The 23,008-nt window shown below is 41.5% G+C and overlaps 1 protein-coding gene across 1 annotated transcript in view; it reads left to right on the top strand.

Moving 5' to 3' along the window:
* Nucleotides 1–498: 498 nt before the first annotated feature.
* Nucleotides 499–23,008, top strand: part of WARS2 (tryptophanyl tRNA synthetase 2, mitochondrial) — a 39,203-nt gene continuing 16,693 nt past the window's right edge. Inside the window, exons 1-2 of the mRNA XM_040057329.1 lie at nt 499–801; nt 20,818–21,075. Coding sequence (XP_039913263.1) covers nt 499–801; nt 20,818–21,075 — 561 coding nt within the window. The remainder of the gene's footprint in view (nt 802–20,817; nt 21,076–23,008) is intronic.

Here is a 23,008-nt window from a genome sequence, read left to right as displayed (position 1 = left end):
ATAGCAGATTGCCACAGTCACTGTCCCCGGTGTCTGCAAACCTGCAGATGAGCTCAGGTTCGCATCATCTAAACACTGGTACCAAGCGTTTTGTGGCTTCCCAGTTTGGGAATGGAACTGGGGAGAAATCAGACATCTTTTGCAGAGGAGCTGACAGGAGGGGTTGATGTATAACTCATTCGGAAGCTTGTCAAACCTCATTAGTAACTTCAGTGTTTCTTGCTTCTGTTCTGTTACCTGGTGCAATGGAGGAGACACGGCCACAAAGACCGGATTTGGGGACACGCTGTGTCTGAGGTGCTGGACGAGAGCTGCTTCTGCCTCAGCCTTCGGGCAGAGCAGAGCACACTGAGATCAGAAAGCAGCTTTTTGGGGGTTTCTGCGGGGGCTGACTTTAGTTACTTTTACAAGACGGGCAGCCGTGCTTGTTTTTCGTGGAAGAGCTGCCGTGGGCAAGGCCAGGCGGGCGGAAGGATGCAGCGACGGAGGAGACCTCGGATGGGGCGCGCTGCTGACAAGCGCCGTTTCAAAGGCATCCCACGGGTGAGGCAGAAGCCACGGAAAACTGGAAGCGAACCCCCGCACCCCGACAAGACCCTGTGCCAATGCCGACGCCAGCGCCGCCCCTTCCCGGTGACCGCGCCCCACCAGCGGCCGCCCCGGCACCGCGCCTGCGGGACATGCGCGAACCCTGCCGGGCTCCTGCCCTGTTTCCCTCCCCCCCGCCTCTTCCTTCCCGCCTTTGCCATGGCGACACCGAGTGGCCTGATCCGGGCCCTGCACCGCGGGACCCTCGGCCAGGTAACCGGCCTGGGGCATCTCCCCCGTCTCTTCCCGCTGTGCCCGCTGTGGGACGGGCCCGCGCTCCGGGCCCGGCCGCCATCGCGCCCCGCGCCGCGGGCCGGCTCCGCGCATGCGCCGGGCTGAGGGCGCGGGGCGGGGCGGGGCCGGCTCCTGCCGCCCCGCAGGGAATGGCGCTCGCCGCGCGTCCTTCCCGCTGCTCCGCCCGTCCTTCCCGGCTCATCCTTCCCCCTTCCCGGCTCATCCCGCCCGCGTCATGGCTGGTTCTCGCTGGTTCCGCCCAGCCGCAGGGGCTTTGACTCCGCGGGGCGCTCGGGGAGCGGGAGAGAGGGAGGCCTGAGCCGGCAAGTGCCGGCGTCCTGGCGGTCGTTCAAGCGCCGAGGTTCCGCTGGGGCTGTGCGAGGTTTCAGCGTTGGTCTTTGCTTCTTCCCTTTCGATTTTAAGTGCGCCTACTGGCTACAAACAGGATCTTGTCTTCTCCAGTAGGAAGGAAAAAAAACAAACCTCCTAAGTGTCCGAATGGATATGTGTCAGCCCCTCCCCTTGCTACTTACGCGACCTCAGTGGGGTGTAGTGTTTAAATTCCTTTAATACATTTGGGATTTTCATTGTAACCATCAAGAGCTTCCCATCCCTTACTCCCTCCCATTCTAATGAAAAATTGAAATAAAGGAACACCTGATTGCTTGGATTGTATTTTGGAGGATAACCCTAAGCAATCAGCCAAGTCAGGTTGGTACATACTCAGTGACCTTGTGTTTGTAGGCAGCCTCTTTTGTAAAGTTTTTTGTCTATGAATGGCTTGCCTTAGAACTTGTAGCCTTGTTTTTAAAATGGAAGAATTTGATGACAGTAATACTAACATTGCATCATTGTAGAGAATGTTTCCCTTAGTTGGACAATTAGCGTTTTCATTAAAATCTTGCTTTTTGCATGTCATCCACATCCTGGATGGTATGGTATGTTTCAATCATGGAACACATTATTCAGAATGCTTGCCAGGGTAGATATGTCTCATGTTACTTGTGAGAATAGGGCAAGTAGAAGATCATAAATTCATTTCAGCTTCCTGCTGTAATCTGTATTGTCTGTGATTTTGCAGTGAGTTCTGTTACCCTTAGCTATGGAGTTGATATTTTGAGCACAACAAGCTGTAAGACATTAATGCACCAAGAGTTGGTGTATATGGTGGTGAATCTGGGTAAACTACACGTTGCAAGACTATTTCAGAACCAGGATTCTTAGAATTAAGAAGTCGAGGCATATTTCATTACGTTCTAAGACAGCCAATGCCAAGACCTTGATTCTGCCCTTTCTATAGAGGAGGTAGAGTGAAAGCAGGAGAGGAAGAACTTGTTATGCCATATGAAGCTTTGATAAGTGGTATTTTACTTAGTAACTCTATTCTTGCTACTAGTTGTTAGTGTGAGGCAGAAGTAAGTTTTCTGCTTGTATTTTTTGTTTCATAATTCATTTATATATAAGACTGTGTGGAATTGTAACAACATAGAAGAGCTAAAGAATCCAAATATGGAATGCTCAATAAGCATGTTGGATGTTTCCATGACTTGAGGTGCTTTGATTTAATTTCATTTACATGTGCCTAAATCTTCCTAAGTTTCTAACAATTAAAATTTGAACTGTTACACTGTCCCTGTAATAGGTTGCCAAAGCAGGTCTTGCAAAGATACCTCAAACCACTCATTATTTTTAGCACTCAAAAGTTCCTTGAAAAATATTGAAAGGATTTGAATATGCTTATCTTTCCTGATGCACATGGTGACTCTTTTGGCTCTGTTCAGTCTCACGACAGATGCCCTCCCCTGCTTTTATTCCTTCAGCAAAGAAATCTGAATACTCTTGTATAATAAAGAAATCTGCTCTGAGTGAACACGGCTCATGTTGTATTTTAATATTTACTCTGATGTGCATTTCTTTGCCACCTCTGAGTCACCTGTCAGGTCAGGATTACTTACCAGATGCTTTATCACCTGGTTGCTGTTGCCATGATGTCTCAAAGGTGTGATAGGTCTGAGAATGTGCTTCCTTACTGTTATTCTTTAAACGTTTTTAAAAATAAATAAATAAAAAGAAACACAAAGTTAATGTTGGTTCACAGATTCACAGAATATTCTGAGTTGGAAGGAGCCCACAAGGATCATATATTTCAGCTCTTAAGTAAAACCCCTCTATGGGGATTGAACCCACAACCCTGGTGTTACTAGCACCGTGCTCTGACCAATTTTGTGTAGTTTCAGATCACCCACCCTCCGGTAACAGCAGTAATTTAAGGTGTTCCTCTGGTGTTAAATTTGCGAGTCCAGTGTGTTGTGGGATTTTGTCACTTTTCTCTCCCACTTTACCCTCTTATGTCTATCTGGAAAGAATTGCACTGGAATTGGAGTGGTACTTACGCTGCACCTTCAAAAGAATTGAGGGGGAAAAAGTGGTTTCCTTATTTATGCTGTTCCTGTTGCCAGACTGGACTCGGGAGTGGTTCAGCTGCTGTGGTAGACAGTTTGGAACAGATCATGTATTTGCTACCTGCTGATGAGGAATATTCAAATTTCAAGCTGGAAAAGTATTTGCCTTCAAGCTTGAGCAGTGTGTCTACTGGCACCCTGATAGTTTTGATGTTTAATTGTTCAATAATGCAGTCATAGCCACTAGCCACTAGAAGACATAATTTATGTGGCTTCAGCTTTATTGCACTGTAGTGCACAGTTCATCACTATGCTGGATTTACTGTGCCATGGAAAAGTTGCTCTGTACACTTTGTTGTACATATTTCTTGCACACAACTAAAATTTGTAGGCATAATAAATGTGGTTAAGAAGAAAGTAGTGGTTTTTTTTGGAGAGATTCATTGTATTTGGGGTATCTTGACTTTTAAGACCGTATTTTCAAATTCTCTGATTTACTGTTCTTCAGTGCTCTCTAAGCCAGGGTTATAGAAAGTCATTTCATCAAGTCTGTTTCTTTGATGAGACACTCTCAAAAATGGCAGCTACAGATACTCGAGGGAATTACTGATAAAATCATGAGAAATCCAACTATGGCATAACCCGTCAGTAGGAAAACTTAATCTAAGTGAGTCAGTCAGTTGTTGGTGTATGTCCTGATGAAACATGAATTAGGCTTAGTCCTGGCTGTGAAGGGGAAGTTGAAGAACGGCAAGATCTTGCTTTTAATGGTCTCATGCATCACTAGATGACTTTCCAGACACTTAGCTGGAAGAATACACTTAGATGTTATTTGCCTTCAAGAAGTCAGGAGTCTTTGGCATCATTTTTCTTTTCTAGTATCAAAGTAGCTATCACTAATACAGTTACTATAAGGATACTCTAACACCTGTATTGCTTTTCTTCCTGAGAATATCTTCTAAAGAAAACAAGAACTTCTCATTTTGTTGCCTCTTCTCCTACCCTAGTCTTCCTCTTTCGTTGAAAAGCCTTGCCTGGCCCTTATACATGATCTGTTACAGTGGCTGTATTATTGTTGCTAAGCTGTGCATTTTGGTGTCCTACAACCTTCATCTCTCGTCAACTTTCACAGCATTGATGCATCAGGAAGTGGATTCTCTTTTAGCTTTATCTGGTACAGAGCTGCATTCTTCCAGCCTTAAGGGTTGATGTTTTTTAACACAAAATCCTTTCCTCTTTGGTGCTAGAATTTTGTCTTTTTTTCCTGGCACTCCAAGTTAGATTTGCTGTAATGAAACTGAGGCCACTGACCCTAGCGCATGCAGTTCACATCATACAAAGAGAAAACTGGTTTGAGTTCCACTGTTCCAAGGATGTTTTTTCTACCTTTTGGTAAGTGTTGCACAGAAAATATCTCTGGAGAATGTTTAGTCAGGACCTCTGCAAGTACAGGATCTTCAAATCCAAGGAATCTTAACCAATATAGTGATAATCTTAGCAGCTCATTTAGGAATGTATCTGTTTCTTTACCTAAGTCAATATCTTTTAAAAAATACCACAGTATAGATCCCTGAATGTAGTTTCTCTGATGTGCTTTACAGTTCATGACCAAAGGTGGTGCTAAAATCAGGAGGCACTTACTGCATCTTCCCCTGCTCTGGCAGCCTAATGAGTCTCAAGGCCAGTTAATCCAGCATGCTTTGCTCTTAACAAATCCACATTTGCAGTTGTTTTCCTCTAGTTATCTTCTAGGGAATTGCAAAAGATGGGTTTTGTTCACTGAGTATTGATGCTAAGCAGACTACCTCCTGGACTGCTCCTCTTTTCCTGTATTTTTGAAGATGGGAATGCCATTTTTCCTTTTTTGGTCTTCTGATACTTTGCTGGGCCTCTGTGAACCAACCTCAGTGATTCTGGCCAGTATTGTCAGTACTTTAAGATGAGATCTTCAGATTGTTCGGGTCTGATGAAATTTGATTTACTTTTTTTAAGGGAATATTGTTCCTTCTGTATTCAGGCCACCTGATCACTCTGTTGTTACTGCGCTGTTCATGTTAATAACTGGTAATTTTTCATAATTTTTAACAAAGATGGCTGTGACAAAGGCAGTTAGGTAAAAATTGAAGGGTTGTTTTGGAGAAGACCATTAAAATGCTTTTTCCCAGATTGCAAATAAAATCTCCAAAATTTTTAGCTATAGTTACCATATGGGCTCCAGAGAAAGGAAGTAACTGAAATTACCAGACCCTAATCCTTAAGGATTTCAAAGATTGTAGTTAAAACTACGGCTCAATTTTCAGTATCATTGACACATGTTATGAATGAAATGCAAACAATTTAAAAGCATCCATGTTCCCATCCTGAATTTGTTGTCACATAGGGGTCACTTTGTTAACCATTAATGAAATGAGTCCCCAGGTGCATGTAACAAGCTGCGCACATACACAGGTTACTGCAGCGGGTCAACTTCAGAATGCCTGTCCAGACACCTGTGTGCTAAAATTGATGGATGAACAGGCAGATTTTTAAGTGCCTGCCCTGTGTTTATGATTGTGACAGTCCCCTGTGTTGCATCCCTTTCTTCTAGAGAACATGAAGGTTGGGAGTAGCAAAGTGCTTTTGACCGAGGAAAAAAGGCTGGAAATGCAAATACCTGTTAGGCAGCAAAGATCACGAGGTTTCCTGGTGATCAGTATGGGCTGGTTCAGTATATTGTGATATACAGGACCTTTAGGAAACATACAAGTCATTTGAGAAATTCTTTCTGATTAAGGTAGCCTCCATGTGGATTCATATGTAGAAATTGGTGCCTTAAAAAAAAAAAAAAAAAAAAAAAAAAAAAAAAATCCTATTTTCCTGAATTTTAACATTTTATACTGTTGTTATTTGGCACAGATACTGAAAGTCATTTAGTTACCCAGATCCTTATGAAATCACCTAGATATAGTAACATGCCAGCCTTTGGATTAAACCTCTGGTGTCTTCTGTTCATGTTGGAATGGAAGTTTTTCCTAATCTGTCACTTGTTTTTATTCTAATCACTAAACAACTAACTAAATAAATAGGTAAATAATAACTAAACAATATTTTTAATCCTCTAGGTAAACTGGGCTTATCTTTCAAATAAAGCAGTGGAATAGTCCTTTATGCAAGGATGAAATCATTAGCTTTTGTATCATTTTCAGAGCAGAACGCAAGTTAGTATACAGTGAGAAAATATCCCTTTCTTGGGCTTTCACTGGATTTGAGAGATCTCAGGTTTCCACACAGATTTATTAGACTTCCAGTTGTAGGGAGATTTCTTGTAATTTGCCTTGCTCAGTGCCTTGTCTGTAGTGGATTTTGACCACTGTTGTAGCTGCACAGAGAGAGCCCCCACTGTAGACAGAAATGAAGGATCTTTGAGGCGTGAACGGGTTCTATTCATTTCCATAATGGAGTTCCAACAATAAAATCTGGCAAACATAGATTGTTTTAGCAGGAAACAGCTCTTTATTCTGGCATCTTGGCAGGGCTTGGGTGGAGTCCCACCATTCTTTCCCCCTCTGGCCCTTGCTTTCAGTGTCTTGACTAAGCCTGTTTTTTCTCTTGAGGGACTTCTGTTTTTATTAACGTGTTTCTGTACAGTGGGTTTAATGAAAGTTGCTACTCTGGCCATCGTGGATGTTGAAGTTTTGTGTGAATTTCTCCAGTGCATATGCTGAACAAGCATTGTGAGTCAGTCTGTAGCACATCACCTCCGTCTCTAGGCACAGGCCGGGGTCCCATTTAATGCTGCTTCATTGGCAGATAAAATTTCCATTTACTAATACAGAAAGTGCTGTTCTAGACACTTGACAATTACTTTTTCCATGACACAAGTTGTGGTTTGTGATGCGACTCTAGGGTTAGATGAACAAACATTGTGTGGAACTGACTCAAATTGCAGCAGGATCAGAGGTTGAAGTGAAAAAAAGTCCAAATCAGTTTAGTCACCTTAGAGCATATATTTTTTGAGTTTTGCTGTGTTTGTAATCAGTGAATTAAATTGTTTTCCCTTTGATTATTTGAGCCCTTGACTAACATTCTTGGAGCGTCTGTATCATGCTTGGAGTCCCCAGCTCAGACAAATCACATAGCAGATTTTATAATTTTCTGCTGTATCAGGCAAATCTACATATCCATTGGACAGGATTAAATATATTTTTGCTCCCTGAGTTAGATATCCACCTTGAGAGTGCACTGAAGTTCTTGCTGCATGGGAGAGGAAATAGATACATATTTGTATGTATGTATGCCCACAAAAATAAACAGTGAAAGCTGTATACTTACTTTTTCATTTCCCTCATTCTTGTGCTGAAATATGCTGACTGCTACCAGAAATGAAATGCCTGCTTTTACTTTGAGCTTCAGGTTCTTTGAATTATGCCAGGGCATGCATCTGCTCCTTGGAGCTGGCCAAAGCAGTAGAGTGGTGAAGTTGACCCAGTTGCTTCAGTGAAGCCTGCACAAAAACTGAATGAAGAATAAGTCTTGTGTGAAGTTTAAAAATAGAGGTTTCCTCAGTTTTCATGGTAATGTTTTCATGTAGTTCGTGTTGTAAACTACTGCAAGGATGTTACCTTTCTAACAGGCAGATAAAACCCTTCTATGCTTCATCTGTATTTAGATGACACTTCCATAACCGTTCAGACAAGGAACTTCTTTCTGTTTTGACTACCTGTATAGTTTATGGATAAGTGGTTTGGAGCCTTACAGTAAGATCAGAAGGTGAATTAAATGCTTCTTATTGGTATTTCTAAGTGCAGTAAGCCCATCTCCTTCACTTTTGTAGGTGGGTCAATATTTACGTTCCTGTGCAGAAAGATCCTAGAGCTGGATCGTCCTATATTTCCATTTTTGAAGTTCAGAGCTTCTGTAAGATCTTTCCAATTCCCAGAAGTATTCAGAAGCTGAAAGGAGATGAAATTGTATGCATTCTCCATTCTGACAGATGGAACATGTGTTGTTCTGAATCCTATCGTTGTTTCTGATCACATACACTCAGTGACAATAAATTATTGTATATTGGTCTGCGTAATGTCGTTCTCAGAGTCTGGCTGACCTGTTAATCTCATTTGGAGGTTGTTGGATAGCATTAAAAAAAAAAAAAAAAAAAGTGAATTGCAAATGTCTTCACAACTTCCTAGTCTCACCATCATCTTTTCCTTTTACCAGATGCATGGTTCTGACTTTGAAATCTGTGTGTGATAGCTTTACCTTGGGAAAGATATAGCAGCGTTTCCATGTTAATAAAAGACTCCAGGCTTCCTGATGATCTCACCTAAGATTCACATAGCAACTATTTTTGTCATTTGCTTTCACACTTGTGGGTGCTCCAATATCCCTGTCCTTTGGCAGTGAGATTGCTAAATGGCTTGTTTTGTCTTTACCGAACAGTCAGGAGCAGTTCTTTTCAGGGATTCTGCCTTAATCCTGTGTCTCATAGGCATTCACTTCTCTGCTTACCAGCATTGCTTTTTACATGAAAAACAGCAGAGAAATATGGGGAGGTACAAACTTTTAACAACAGAACCACGTTATGATATCCTTCCTAAATATAATCTTTTTATAGCCACATCAAAGTTTTTTTCAAAGGTGGTCTTTGACTTCTTCTTGAATTGGGTTATCCATTTGAAAATATTTTTCTTGAAATCACATACTTGCCAAGGTGTGGAAAGACTTGACTTAATAGGCATTCATAGGGTGCTTTCCATTTGTATGGAGGAACAAAACAGTTCCAAACATTTCAAAGTCTCTTTGTTGCTTATGTAAAGGGAATGAGGGGTCCAGGCCTCTGAATTCCTGACCGAATCTCATTTTGCATCTCTGCTGGCAACAAACTACCCCATGTAATTTCTGCAGTCAAGTTCACATTCTGCTCTTCGTGCACTTCCACCGGAGTATTTTGTTGGGTATTTTTTTTACAATATCTACATTTTAGATCTTTGCAGAGTTGAAGCAATGTCAATGCTCTGACTGTTGTTCATCAAGCATTAGGCCAGGTCACAACAGCTACAGGTGGTCTCACTCCCTCCAGAGTGACATCTTCACAGCTGACCATGCAACATTGTGAGTCTCCAGTACTCAGAATACTTGCCAGTACCCAAAGAAAATGGAGTATTGTACATCTCTGGATACTAACAGTAATAACACAGCTTTTTTTACACTGATATACTCCACAGGGTACATCCAAACCAAGAGTTGGCAATTTGCCTGACTTTCTGTGGGGCAGTTTGAATAATACAGGTAAGTTAGCAAGGAACATCTCTTTAGGACAAGCAAAGCAGTGAGTGTCACACACCAACTAGAGAACTTTTCATTTGATGTTTCTGGGCTCAAGCTGTCTAATAAGCAAGTCACAGTTTGCTGTCACCATTCTCATCTCACCAGCTCACTTGGCTGCATCCTCCTGACCTGAACACAAATGAACACTTGTGTTTGTCCCCCTCATCCATTGCTCATCTGTCATTTCTGTGGAAACAGCCCAGCCTGGTGATTTCAGGACCAGCCTGCACTGATAACAACAGTTTAAATGTAGTCTGTAAGTATTGTCTAGCTCCAAAAAAAGTTTTTTAAATTCTCTAGAAGCCCCTTATACAAGTGTGATTATTATGTCTCTAATACCTAAATTCACAGAATTCTCCCCAGATTAGACAAGGAGGACCAGCATTTTCATTGTGCATGTGTGCATCATTAGGGAATTTACTAGGATTTCCACATTCTAAGACCTCTCAACATCATCAGGTGGTTTTAAAACTTTTCTAGTCACCTGAGATGAATTTCATGCTGTGACCACAAGGTGAAAGTTTTTGAACAGCTGTGTTAATTTTGGCCCCATGTGAAATGAAGCCAACTTTTTCTTGCTACAGGAAATTGCCAAATAAAATAATGGAGAGGAAATGAACTACTCTTTGAGTTTCTAGGACAATATTCTGAAGAAACATAGTAATTCCAAACAAAAAAGTATTTTTTAAAAAGCATCCCTCTAGATGTAAGTTGATATTCTTTGTTTATATCCCATAGGGCAATCTTAGTAGCAAGCTGACTCCTCACTTGAAGAAAATATATAAAATAATACAATAAAATCTCTTTCAGCTAGAGGTCAGAGAAAGAGCAAGAGCAATCAGATGGTTTCAAGAGATTTGGATCACTACTGTGATCAAAACCATAAAACTTCTCTAATTTCTCTATGAGGGAAATATTTAGTTGTGGGGGCATTCTTTAGCCTTCTGTTTTGTTTTGCATCAAGACTGTTAAGGTTTTGGTACTTAGAATAGTGTAATGTGTTAAAATCACAGCAACCTTTCATATATCAAATAGTCTATAATTTAGAAATATATTACACTTTTCACTGCATTTTGACAGTTCCACGTCTATCTTGTAGCAAAATAAATGCTAATTGTTCACTTGTTGCCATTACATTTAGTCTGTTGAGCAATGTACATTTCTAAATGTGGGCATGTACCAGTTTACAAGTGTTAAATGCTAACTTCTGTTTCCCATTTTTCAACAACATGGAATGGTTTTTCAAAGCTTGTCAGTGTTCAGCTGCTATCAGTGAAAAGGCCTCAATTCTTACATTTTTGTTGAATGCAGGTAGAAGGACTTGAATTTTGAAATGCCGTGAGATCTACCTAAATGGAATTCCGATTCCTTTTCCATCCTCTTTGGTCATCGCACTTTGACTTTAATCATGCCTATGTAACATACAGAGAGAACTACAACAGACTCTGTTTGGGGTGATCTGGTATTTCCTCTGGCCCAAAATAAACATTAAGTGCCCTTACATCTTTATCAACACATCACTTGTTTGTTTGTTTGTTTATAATAAAAAAAACTAAGCACTCTTCTGAAATGTTTTTTTCTTACTCTTGTAAACTTTTCTTTACAGCTGATCTGAAATCTTTCTTACTTCATCTTAGGCTCATTGTTTAACACCTTTTACTTTCACAGTCTTCCTTCTGCTGGACTAAAAACACTTTGGGCTTTCCTCTGTAGTCTTTTTTTATTCAGGTCACTCATTGGACTTGGTTCAGCTTCTGTGGTCTCTTTCTACCTCTGTTTTGAAATAGAGGACCTAAAACTACCCAACTTCTGTGGCTTGAGGCCATCCTCATCCTGAGTAAAATGAGAAAATTGTTTCCTATCTACTGGATTTTTATCCTATTCATGTATTCCTGACCAATTTTTGGTGTAGTTCGTAAATGTGGTGGTTTTGCAGCTGCATGATATTGATTCATGCTCACCTTTTAAAATATCACAAACTCCCCAGACCCTGTTCTGTAGTTGTTGCCTGGACAGCTGTTCTCCTTCCTGTGTTTGTGTGATTGAGTAGACTTTTCTGTACAAATCTGTGTACTTTTGCCTGGTAAACAGCATTCTGTTTTTTCAGACCATTTCTTTGCTTTGTCAGGATTATTTTGAGCCCTTATCATCCTTCCAACTTTGTTTTGTTTGCAGATTTAATGAATACTCCATTTCATCATCTAGATTTTGTATTTGGAGATGAAAATATCAAATGATACTGGACCCGGCACAAAACCCTGAAAAACTCTGTTTGATACATCTTTCTCCAACCACTGTAAGCCATCAATAAGTGCTGTTTTCAGCATTTTTTTTGATCTCTCTGGTTTCACCCCCAGCATATAATATTGTATTCAAGGTGTTATTTCTCTAGCTCGTTGGAAGCTGAGGTAGTATTGGAACTTAATGAAAATCAGGATATAACCTTTAGTATTTCTTCTCCATTCTAGCATCTCATGTGCTAGAGGCAATCAGAGTTTTTGAAAGGTACTAGTTTTTGAGAAATACTGCTGTCTTCTGTTATTTCTGTTAATTTTTTGAAAGTTCGTTACTTGTTCCTGTATTTTTCCGGGAACTGAAGTTGAGCTGGCTGATACAGAGTAACTCTCTGAGGTCACAGAGTGGAACGGGGTTCTCTGTGAGCTCCCTTGCCCAGTGCTTCCATGCCAGTGTGCTTTGTGGGGCAGCATATGGATGAGAAAGAAGCCAGACCTGATGGGTGCTTTGGGGAGCTGTTTCCAGGAGGCACCTGTGCCTGAAAACTGTAGTTGTTGGTGGTTCAACCACATTCTTCAATGGGCAGTAAACTACTTTTTATATGGATTTCTATCTTAGAGGTGTTCTTCACAGCGTAACAAAGGTTGTCCTGCTTCTCCCTCTCCTTTTCTGTGGTGCCGCCTCTTCCAAGCAGTGCCTGCAGTACTGGAACTGTCAAATTTTCAGCTTTTGGGCATTGAGTGCATCATCTGAAGGTTTTGGAAGCAGCGTGTACGGATCTGTCCGTACCTTCCTGCCTTGCCTCTCTGGCCAGAGTGTTACTGCTGATAGTTCAGGCTTAGCTCCTGCTGCAGCTTCCTGTCAGTGAGGCACTAATTACCTGCCATATGTGGTAATTCTTAAAAAATATTATTATAAATTCCTTTTGCCTTTCACCTGCCCTGGGTGAAATGGACTGTAAGGACCTGCAGTTAATGTCTATGGTTAGATAGTTTGACCTGAGAAACTTTATTGCCCAAGCTTTAAAAAGGCAGGTAAATGGTTTGAGAATCGTTAATCGGGGTTGAGGTTGCAGCATCTGAGGCCATTAATTGCAGTCCTGTGCACACCTTTGAGACGCAGGTGTAGAAGCAGTGCGTGTTTCAGTGTGCGTTGGACCCGCTCTGTAGCTGGGTCATGGCTCAGCTTTGAGCAGCGGCTCTAACATGCTGTCCTTCAAGTTGATGTGGAGAGCTGTAAGGAGCACAGCACAAAAAATAAAAACCACCAGTGGCTGTGTCCTTGCTAGGGAAGGCATTGTGGTTAAGGGTGAGTTTGGTGACCGCTGTTGGCCGCACGCAGACCCAGTGCTTGGTCCCTTCACCAGCTCTGCAAAAATGTTAGCGCAGGTTCTGGTCCGAGGCCTCTGCAGAGGGCTGGAGCCAGCTCTTCTGAGCCAGGAGGCTGCTGGCTGCCCCCAGGCCCCTGACCAGCGGTCGTATCCCTGTTCCGCTCCACACGGGAGGAGGGAAGGGTCCGCGGCTGCCTCAGGTCCGGAGGAACCTTGCGGCGTGTGGCGGCAGGAGCTGCGGCAGCCTGCCGTAGATAATGCTGGCCTCTGTCAGTGCGGCTGTCATTAGCACCCCGAGCGGCACGTGGGGCTCATAAAGCAAATGAGAGAATCCACTTGCGGGATGCAGCGAGCCACATGAAAGGAGCCGTGTGCTGAGTCACCCGTACCGAGGCAGCGTGAGAGGGCAGCCTAAGCCAGCCGCAGCCGCGCTGAGCTCTGCTGCTGGCCCTAGAGGGCAGAGTTAAATTTATAGGGTGGGGTTAGCATGTGCCGTAAATGTTCCTCCTTCAAATGTGTTTCTCATTTGAAATATAAATATTAAAGTCCTACTGAAGTTTGAGTGCATTTGCCGTTCAAGAAAGGGATACTCGGCAGTGCTGTTTAAATCTTAATTTACTTCAGCTTCCGGGCAATGGGTTAATCTTTTCTCAGAAGCTGTTTATCTGAAAACTTGCTCTGGTATAAATACGTTTCTTTCTAATTTAGTGTTAGATCTTTAGTCTCTCGTTTTAAGAATTAAGCATGTTGAAAGAGCGTTTGTACCAGATGAACTGGACATACTGAATTATCGGATCAAAATAAACATGTTTAAAAGTTTCGACAGTAAGTCCGCGGAGAAGTAATTGCATTAAAAGCAAAAAATGAAACAAAGTATGCAATACATGCACTGCTCCTAAGTTTCCCTTTTCCTTCATTTTTTTCTTTCTGTAACAACATTAATACTCAAATTGTCCCAATTAGGCTTTAAAATTTATGCTTTAGCTAGTAAAATCTGACTAGTCTGGCTTCCCTTCATTTTGTTGCTTAATAACTGTCTCAAGACAGGTTTTGCTAAGCCAGTGTTAACAGACGAGCATATTATTTTAGCAACCAGAGCTTTGAAGTTGCAAAGTATTAATAAGGGAAATAAAAAATTTGTGGACAGATGCAAAAGATGCAGTAGTTGGTGACTTTTGTCAGCCAAAGAATTTCTTTTGTCTCTGAGGCTGGAGCAAGTTTTTGCTTGTGTTGTTTTGGTTTTATTTTTCTTCCCTTTTTGATCCCTGTTGAGAGGATCTCCCTGTATGAAATTTCAAATTTTCCAAAATTTGTGTTTTATGCATGTCTGTGTTTGCTTATGCTGCTCTTTCTTCCCTTTGACTTCCACATTTTCTTTTCGTCTGGCAAATTTGAACTTGCTTCAGCTTGGGACAGCTGGGGCAAAATGAATCCCCGCGAATAAAATTATAACAAGAAGAGCAAAGTCTGCGAATGATCCTTTGCTGTTTCCTGAGTCGTTCCAGTGTCATTAATCAGCGCTGGGGCTGTGGAGGCTTGTGGTGTGTTATGTCGCCAGCACAGCAGCTTCTCCGTCCCTTTCCCCCACCCCCTGCGTGCCTACACAGTGGGGAAAACTAGAGAGGGAAGCCATCAATCTTCCCTGTCCTACATGTCAGCAGTGATTCTCCTGTCGACTTCCTGCTCTCTCTGTGTCGTGCCCACCACCTGTGTTTAGAATTAGCTCTGATGCTGCGGATCTCGCTTGGCTCTTCACCTGTTCTTGCCCCGAGAAAATGGCTGTTAAAATAAAGCAGAGCAGCTAAATGCTATAGCATGTGAATAGTAAGCACCGCTGTGGCTTGGGGGGTGATCTCTGTTGCAGCTGCTCTTGTAATGCTGTCATAATTTTCTGTAACATTGTGGGGTTTGAGTCTAAAATCTCTTGCCTTTGTTTCAGCCCAGGGTGAGTTTGTGAGTCAGTCTTTTTACTAATTAGAAATTAAAATATTTATAAGATATATTATAGATGGAGGCATAAGCCTATCTTTCATCTGTTACGCTGCTGGGATAAAGTCATGAACAAAGTCCAAAGAAACTAGTTAGTCCAAAGCTTTGTCCTTACCTTCAGTCACTCCAAGGATATAATTAGCAGAAGCGTCCTTGGAATTTGATTTTGAGGATGTGACTGTGTCCCCCATGGCTGGGTAGATTGAGAAGCTGACAGACACCGCCTCTGTACTTCTAGGGCAGGATTAATGTGATCATTTAATGGTTTGTTATGTTAAAAAATGTGTCTCAACTGGACTCCAACCAGCCACATTTTTATGTATACTTTTACGTAATTTTGTAACGTGCCTATGCCAAAATAAAAGGAGAAAACTATCCTGAGAATTGTGTGTCTTCTGGAAGCTTATTCCTACCTCCTTGGATGGGTGCTACGTTTCTCTGTTTTTAAAACCCGAAAGAGATTAAAGCATAGGCTTAAAGTTACCTTATAATTGTAGCTTGTCTGCTGTCATTTCAAGTGTGTGATGGCAATATTTATATGGAGTTGCAAAGAGAGATTCTGAAAACTTAAGTCTTGTGAATTGATTTTGTTTCTGTAACTCTTTTTAAAGGGGGAACTGTTTTATGACTGATTTTACTACATATTTGAGATGCAGCTTTTTCTTGACTGTACCAGGCAAATACCTATATTCAACAGGTAAATAAATTCTTGTGTTCAGCAGTCACAGAATGCATAAAGCTAAACATGGAATGTATAACCAGGATGCCAAGTATTGGCTGTAACATGGGATGCTTGGATCTGCATGGATCTTCTCCTTTATCAGCTTTGGTGCGTCTTCCAGTTCTGGCACATCTGTCTCAGGAGAGGGAATGATTGTGGTTTTGACTGCTGAATTGAACCCTTGACAGTTGTAGTTTTCCCTCCATACAGGGAAATGCTCTGCTTTGGTCCAAGAGAGCAGAACTGGATTTTTGGAGGCTGTCATCTTTCCTGATTTGCATTGAAAAAGGATATGACCATGCTACAGGACAGCAGGACCAGACTTTAGCCATCCTCCTCTGGGATAAGCATGTAATGCTTATTCCTGATTATTTGAGAGCATTTGGATGTTGATATTTTTTCAGTCTAAGAAGTGGCAGTTTACCTCAAAATAGAGGTTAGGTGAGAGGACACCCGAATCTTAATGGGTTTGGGGCCAAGCTTCATTCGGTAATGCAGCTGAGAAATGCACTGTGCTGTTTAGAACTGCCATGCAGAGGTCTTCTAGAGAGAAAACCAATAGTAGATGCTAAGTCATCTGTCAGATACTGCGCTCTTAACAGGCACGAGGGTTAACGTGCAGCACTGCTGGTGTAGGTGCACACACCACACAGAGTTAAACGCGCGAACAGCAGGCTCACACTGCGCTTGCTACAGATGTCTGAATGAGTGAGTGCCTGTGGGCTGGAGCTGCATGTCTTGTGGCTTTCACTCTGCTCCGTTGGGAAGTCCTCACTCCTTTTGTTTTTATCCTTTTCCAGCTCCAGTACTTTGGAGCACACAGCTCCCATCCCCTGACCTAACAGCTCCATTGAAGTGCATTCCAGCCCCATGATTTCATGGTACCAGGCAGAAGTCCCCTGCCACGCTGCTATGCTGCCCGCTGCTTCTCACGGAGTGAACAAACAGGGAACATAAACTCTCTCCAAAGGAGCAATGTTCTCTGTATATTTTTAGTGCAAGAAATCCAAGATTCATTTGAGGGTGTTTTGTGTGGGCTTTTTTTAATATAGACTTCTGCTAACACAATGGAATATTTCATGCCACCCTGTTTGCTGTAACTTCTCATGCTTTATGTTGTTAAATGGAATCAAAGGAGTTAAAGATGAAAGACTTCTAGTCAACTGGTCCCTCAGCTGGGAGCCAGTATGGGTTTGTTCTTTGTAATGGATTTGCTAATGCTTTACTCAGGTTCAGCCTAGCTCAGTTTTCATTATTGGATTTACTTATTTCTGTGAATTCTCTGCTTCAGGTTAAGTAATTGCTGAGCTTAGACTGAATATAATACTGCTACTGTTTGTTTCTAATGTTTCACTTGCTATTTATTGCCCTTATGCTGAACAAACCTTTTGTAAGTATTTGTTTACCATTTGAACATACAAAGCACCATTAAAGATGTTATGCTTGCCTTCACAGGTATTCTCTTTAATGGATAGAGAGCTTGGTTCTTTCTTTATATGAAACTCTGTCCGTTTGACATTGTACACTGTGTGTTTTCTTTTTAACATGTAGTGTGTCACCAGATGCTAACTTATGTAATTTTACAACAAACCTACCTTTCATTAGCTCATTGCTAGCCTTTGAATATTTGGAGTTAGTACAGTATTTGAACATACAGTTTATGCCGAGATGCTGATGTCTTGTATTTTCTTGGTGAAAGACGTTTTTAAACTGCCTGTTTAAATGTCACTATTGCATTTTTATGTATTGGGTGTATTGTACTCACATTAAGGGATACAATTTTGCCAATACATCCAGTATGTTCATAGTAACATTATCTACAGACTGGACAGTGATCCCAGAAGTTGAAAAGGCAGATAATGAACACGTTATGGGAAGCATACAAAGCAAGGACTGCAGCTGCAAGGGAGTAGAGTCTGCCTGACCTGGGGACCGGCAAAGTTTCTAGACGGAACCGTTCTCCACAGGCTCAGGGTGTCAGCAATTTTTGGGTCTAGGTATTTGCACATGAGCTGATCTGTGCTGACTGCACAGAAATTCCTGTGCCCTGGTATATCACACAGGTACCCCAGTGGGTAGAGCTGCTCCTGCACTGAAATAGTACTAGCTTCAGGGTCCTGCGGAAAAGAAGCAGAAATATCAGGAGATGTCAGTGGATGCTGTCTTTTACTAGAGTGAAGTTGGAAGATGTGCAAATTTCTGCACTATGCTTTAACTTGGTAGTCCTAAAATATTTTAGTTGATGTGGGTCCGTAGTGGATTTCTGGCACTTGATAAATTTCTTAGCTTTTACAACTGTGCAGGTAGAAAGCTTATTTTATATAAAGTCACTGGAGTCAAGGCAGCAATAGCTTAATTAGTAATAATAATAATAACCATAACAAGGCATTCTCTGTGCCTTCTTACTGTCTTGATACACAGTAAGAGCTGTATATCAAGAGCTGTATGTAAGAGCTCTTTGGGGAAGCAAGGGGTGCAAAGCACAAGTGGAGGAAGAAAAGAATACAGGAGGGATGAAATTGTCTGTAAGGAAATGAAGAGTAGGGCTGTAAGAAGTATGGTCTGTGAAGAAGAGTGTTGTTAAACAGGCATAAAAATGGGCACCAGAAAACAAGCAGTACTGTGGGGAGAAATAATTGTGGGAAAGAGCATCAGGATTTGAACTTAGTGGAGGGAGACGTGGACATGAAAAAAGGTTATGTGCTTTGACAAACAACCCGCTGTTCTGGGATCCCAGTAGGGGTAGAACACCATGTTAGTGGTCAACTATTTCCTTCCTGACTTCTTGTTGTCTTGGTTAAGAAACATAGAAAGCGAAAGACAAACGTTATGCCTGTAAAGTACCTGTTGCATTGCCTAGCAGCTGCTCTAGGCCTGTAGTACTAGAAGTACAGCCCTGAAGGCTAGTGAATACGGAGTTTCTATAAGACTTCATCTAATTTATACACTTTGGAATGTTGAATGCCTCCTTCTGTAGGAGAGAACCTGGCCCTTCTCAGCGTTAACAGGAAGCTGGCTGCAGTCCTGGGCCAGGTAGTAGCTCAGTGGGAGGTGAGTGGATTCTGTGAGTGGTGAGAAATGCTCTGATGTAGGTTCCTAGGAAAACAAGGAATCAAATGCTGAGTGAGAGATTGAGTATCGTAACTCCATTTTTGTGTAATGAAGAATGGAGGCACATGGGTGGTCGAGGACTGGAACACAAGGGCTGGAAGCTGGAATTGCTGTTGGAAGAAGTGGTGTGCTTTTCATTGCTTCAAGTGACTACTTTGAAGCCCTGTGCTGGAGGTTCTCCAAGAGCACTTAGAAACCGACTCAGGAATACACTAGAAGTCAAGAAGGTATTTGGGATGGGGTGAAGGGGTTGCCATCAAGACATAAATGTGTAGGCATTTATGTGAGCAGGAGAAATTAGTGTGGCAGCTAGCCCAAAGCTGCTCTTGTCTGTCAGCACAAACGCTTAAATGTTGGGTAAGAAAGTTGTCTTGATCTGAAAAACAAACTTACTTTAAAAGAAAAGAGAATTTTTCAGCAAATTTAGAAAGAAGTAGTCTAGGTTTTTCTAAACTATAGATCATGCTTAAAAGTTAAAAAGTCTTAATTCCACTTGGAAACACTTTCTCAATAATTTTTCTCAAGTCTGAGTCAAAAAGAATTAAGTCAATTTGAAGTCCTTTTTTTAATAGTTCAAAATAATGGTACTTGGCCTTGACTTTTACTGCCATTTTGTGTGGTTTAATAGTTGTATGACTTTTTTTCTCCCACACACATTTCTAAGAGATTCACAGAAAAGAAAACAGACTACATCAGTAAATAAATTCTTCCTGCTAAGTTGTAGATGTTGCTCATAAAAGTTAGCAGGAAAAAAATCGTGCGGCCACAGGCGTAATGAAGTTGATGATCCTGCCACAAAACTGAGTCTGAGAATTTGTATTGTACAGCTTGCTGTGGTGGGGGGAACCCTCATTTAAAAGTTGAGTGGTCTTGCATGCTCTTACAACTTGGCATGTAAGAAGCATTTTCACATAAAACATTGCTGAGCTACTTCTGAATATGGTGGAATTCTTTGGGAAGCTCAGGGAGGTAATTGATCATATGCTGACAGCTCGGGGCTCTGAGAAAATGGTCAGATGGAGGGCTGGGATGCAGGAAAACAAACTTTCTAAGATGGTAACTGTCACTTAGCCAAGCTATACATGTTTCAAGCTTTTTAATCTTTGCTCACAACCTCAGCTTCTTAGTCTTTTTTTGGTTTTGCTGTTACTCTGTGTACTCTTTTCCGATGTTGACATTTTAGTGGTCCTGATGCATGGATGGTATTCCAGGTGTGATCTTGAGCTGTAGCCGAATTTCTTTGTAGAGCTCTTCGAGAAATTCTATTGCTGCCAAAATGGGGAATTTCAGAATTTTGATGATCTCTTTCATTATTCTTTGACCTTTAGGTCAAGAAGTTTCTTTCAGGAACTGCTCAAAATGTTCTTTGCAGCTAGAAAAATAAGACTTCAGTGTTCATGGGAGTTAGGATGGCAATCTACTGGGACGTGGCATGAGTTTACAACAAAAATGTTTGAATTTCTCATAAACTGTGACCCTAAGTTTCTGTATCAAAGTGGATATAGAAACTGAAGTGTAGATATAGAAACTAAAGAGAAACATCCAGCTTTGGTGCAAAAGATGATGAAAGAATCTACCACTTGGTTTCTCAGAGCGACTTTTTGCTGATCTTGTTTACATCTGTATTTTTTTGCATATGCGAAGTCTGCCAGCTTGAAATTATTTTAGTTGTCAGTCTCTCTGCTGTAAGATAGAGTATTTTAACTGACTTACTGCAATTATCTGTTCTGAGGTCATTTATACATTAACATGCTGACAGGAGAGGAGAAGAGACAGGCATAAATGAGGCTTTTCAAATTACTTTAAAATATAAAAAAATCTGTCAAAAAACAAACAAGCAAACAACAACAACAACAACAACAAAAAGAGTGTGTGTTAATTTTGCCAATGCTTTGTCACAGAGTGCGGTCGTGGATCGGATTTTCTCTGGTATCCAGCCAACTGGGACCCCTCATCTGGGTAACTACCTTGGAGCCATTCAGAACTGGGTGAACCTGCAGGAAAAGTGCAGCTCAGTGCTCTACAGCATTATGGACATGCACTCTCTCACCATGCCCAAGGAGCCAGCTGTCCTGCGCCAGAACATCCTGGACACCACTGCTGCCGTCCTTGCCTGTGGGATTGACCCAAAGAAGTGTTTCCTGTTCCGGCAGTCACTGGTGAGTGCTCCTGTTGGGTTGGACTTGGATCTGATTAAGTGGCTTTCCACACATCTTCATGAATGAGTGTAGCATTGCTGAACTCCTTTATCATGTTAGGGTTGGTGGTCCTAGAAAATGTTAGCAGTGTTGGATTTTAAACTTGCCCCTTGCTGCAGTTTTGAAATTTTGAAGGCTGCAGCTGTGACTGAGAAACCCATTTAGGGATAAGTACACTGTAAATTTCTGAAGCAGAGCTAGGAGTTTGTGCAGGTTGTGGGTAAAATACTTCAAAGACCTCTTAGAAGACCGCTAATTTGCCTCTGTAAGTCTCACTTTAGTCACAAAAGGTTAACTCATAAATGCATAAACGTGGCCTGTGTAATCATAAAGGTAAGGAAAACGTGTTTCTATGATTTTGTATCAGCTCTTGCCTCTTATTCTGCCAGCTGCACGGTAATCACAAAATAATCTGCACAGTTAATCACAGATGATTAACATGGTACGTTTTGCGTCAGTTCCACCGTGATCATTGAGGGGTTACATCTTCTCTGGGACTTATTTTCCCTTGTTTGCTCTAACCTCCTTTTCATGTGCACACTTTTCCATCTGATCTGGTAGTTGGTATGTAAACCATGTGCTTCTCTTGACTACCCCAAGGGGTACTGGGCTTACCTTCCCACTTGGCATATAGCTACCACATGTTATATTTTCCTGGAACACAACTTAGTTTCTTGCTCAATTAACTTTCTGTTACTGACTCTAAACTGGCAAACTTCTGTAATTTCCGCAGACACAGGTGTGTCACAGCTTCTGTTATGTGAAGACACCCATAAGGGGGTGTTCACCTTGCATCAGAAGTGCAAAAATGATGTGCACACAGGATCTGAATTTTATCGGTGCAAGCTGAAATGGTGTTGCATTCTCCCTTTCAACAAAATTCTTTACAGGAAGAGTTTCCTGGGGCTGTTAAACTGCAAATGGCAATCATAGCTCTATTTCCCTGGTGAATAATGAATTGATGAAGACAGATATACTTCCTGCTTCACTTTTCCTCTGTATTAAAAACCAGTCTAAATAGATGAGCTCAGAACTCTAGTGGAAATATGTTTAAATAAATTCACCTCTTTTTTTTTTTCAAATCTGTTTATCATTTTAAATATGTTACCAGCTTGGGTTTTAATTTTCCTCTACTCTGACTTGTCAGCCTCAAAATGATGAAGTCATTAGCTGGAATAATTGCAAGGTGAGTTACAAGCCTATGATGCAGTAAAAACAGTCTAGAGGGGTTTTTCTCTTGTTTTCAAGCAACTGAACAATTCAATTAGTTACAACACAGGATCAGTGACTAGCTACACAGGACTCTTCAGCATGAAGGATAAATGCTTTGCAGGTTATGGTTAGAAGGGAATAAAGTGAAGGTTTATAAAACAGCAAGTGATATGGAAAAATTGTTTTATCCACTGAAGAATGTGAACTGACAAATATCAAAACCAGTTAAAACCTGGAAGATTCAACACGAGCATAACAATGCTGCATTTCACAAAATCCGCAGTTGGGCTACAAAACCCCTTGACACAGTGCATGTCATGTGTACATGTGCATACTGAAATTTATATGAATTCAGAAAGGGACTCGACAAATTAATCTGAAAAATTGCTTTGGGACTGTTGCATATCTGAGCAGTCACCTCTACAGGAAGTGGTGAAACCACAGATGGTAGAGTATCCATGATTTTCTGCATTTACGTTCTTTTTTTTTCGTTGGTTGCTGTCAGGTGGATATTTGATCTGGTCCAGTGTTGCTTTTCTTATGTTCCGACTGGTCTAAAAGCTAAACTTTTCTAAAAGACCAGCTAAACTGGTCTAAAAGCTAAACCTGCTATTCCAGGTCTTGCTAAAACCAACACTCAGGCTTCCCTTGAAGCCAGCAGATTATCCATGAGGATTTTACA

The sequence above is a fragment of the Hirundo rustica genome, chromosome 2 (assembly GCF_015227805.2).
Source record: "Hirundo rustica isolate bHirRus1 chromosome 2, bHirRus1.pri.v3, whole genome shotgun sequence".
NCBI lineage: Eukaryota > Metazoa > Chordata > Aves > Passeriformes > Hirundinidae > Hirundo > Hirundo rustica.
The sequence above is the reverse complement of the archived record's forward strand: the minus strand, read 5'-3'. Positions and strand labels throughout refer to the sequence as shown.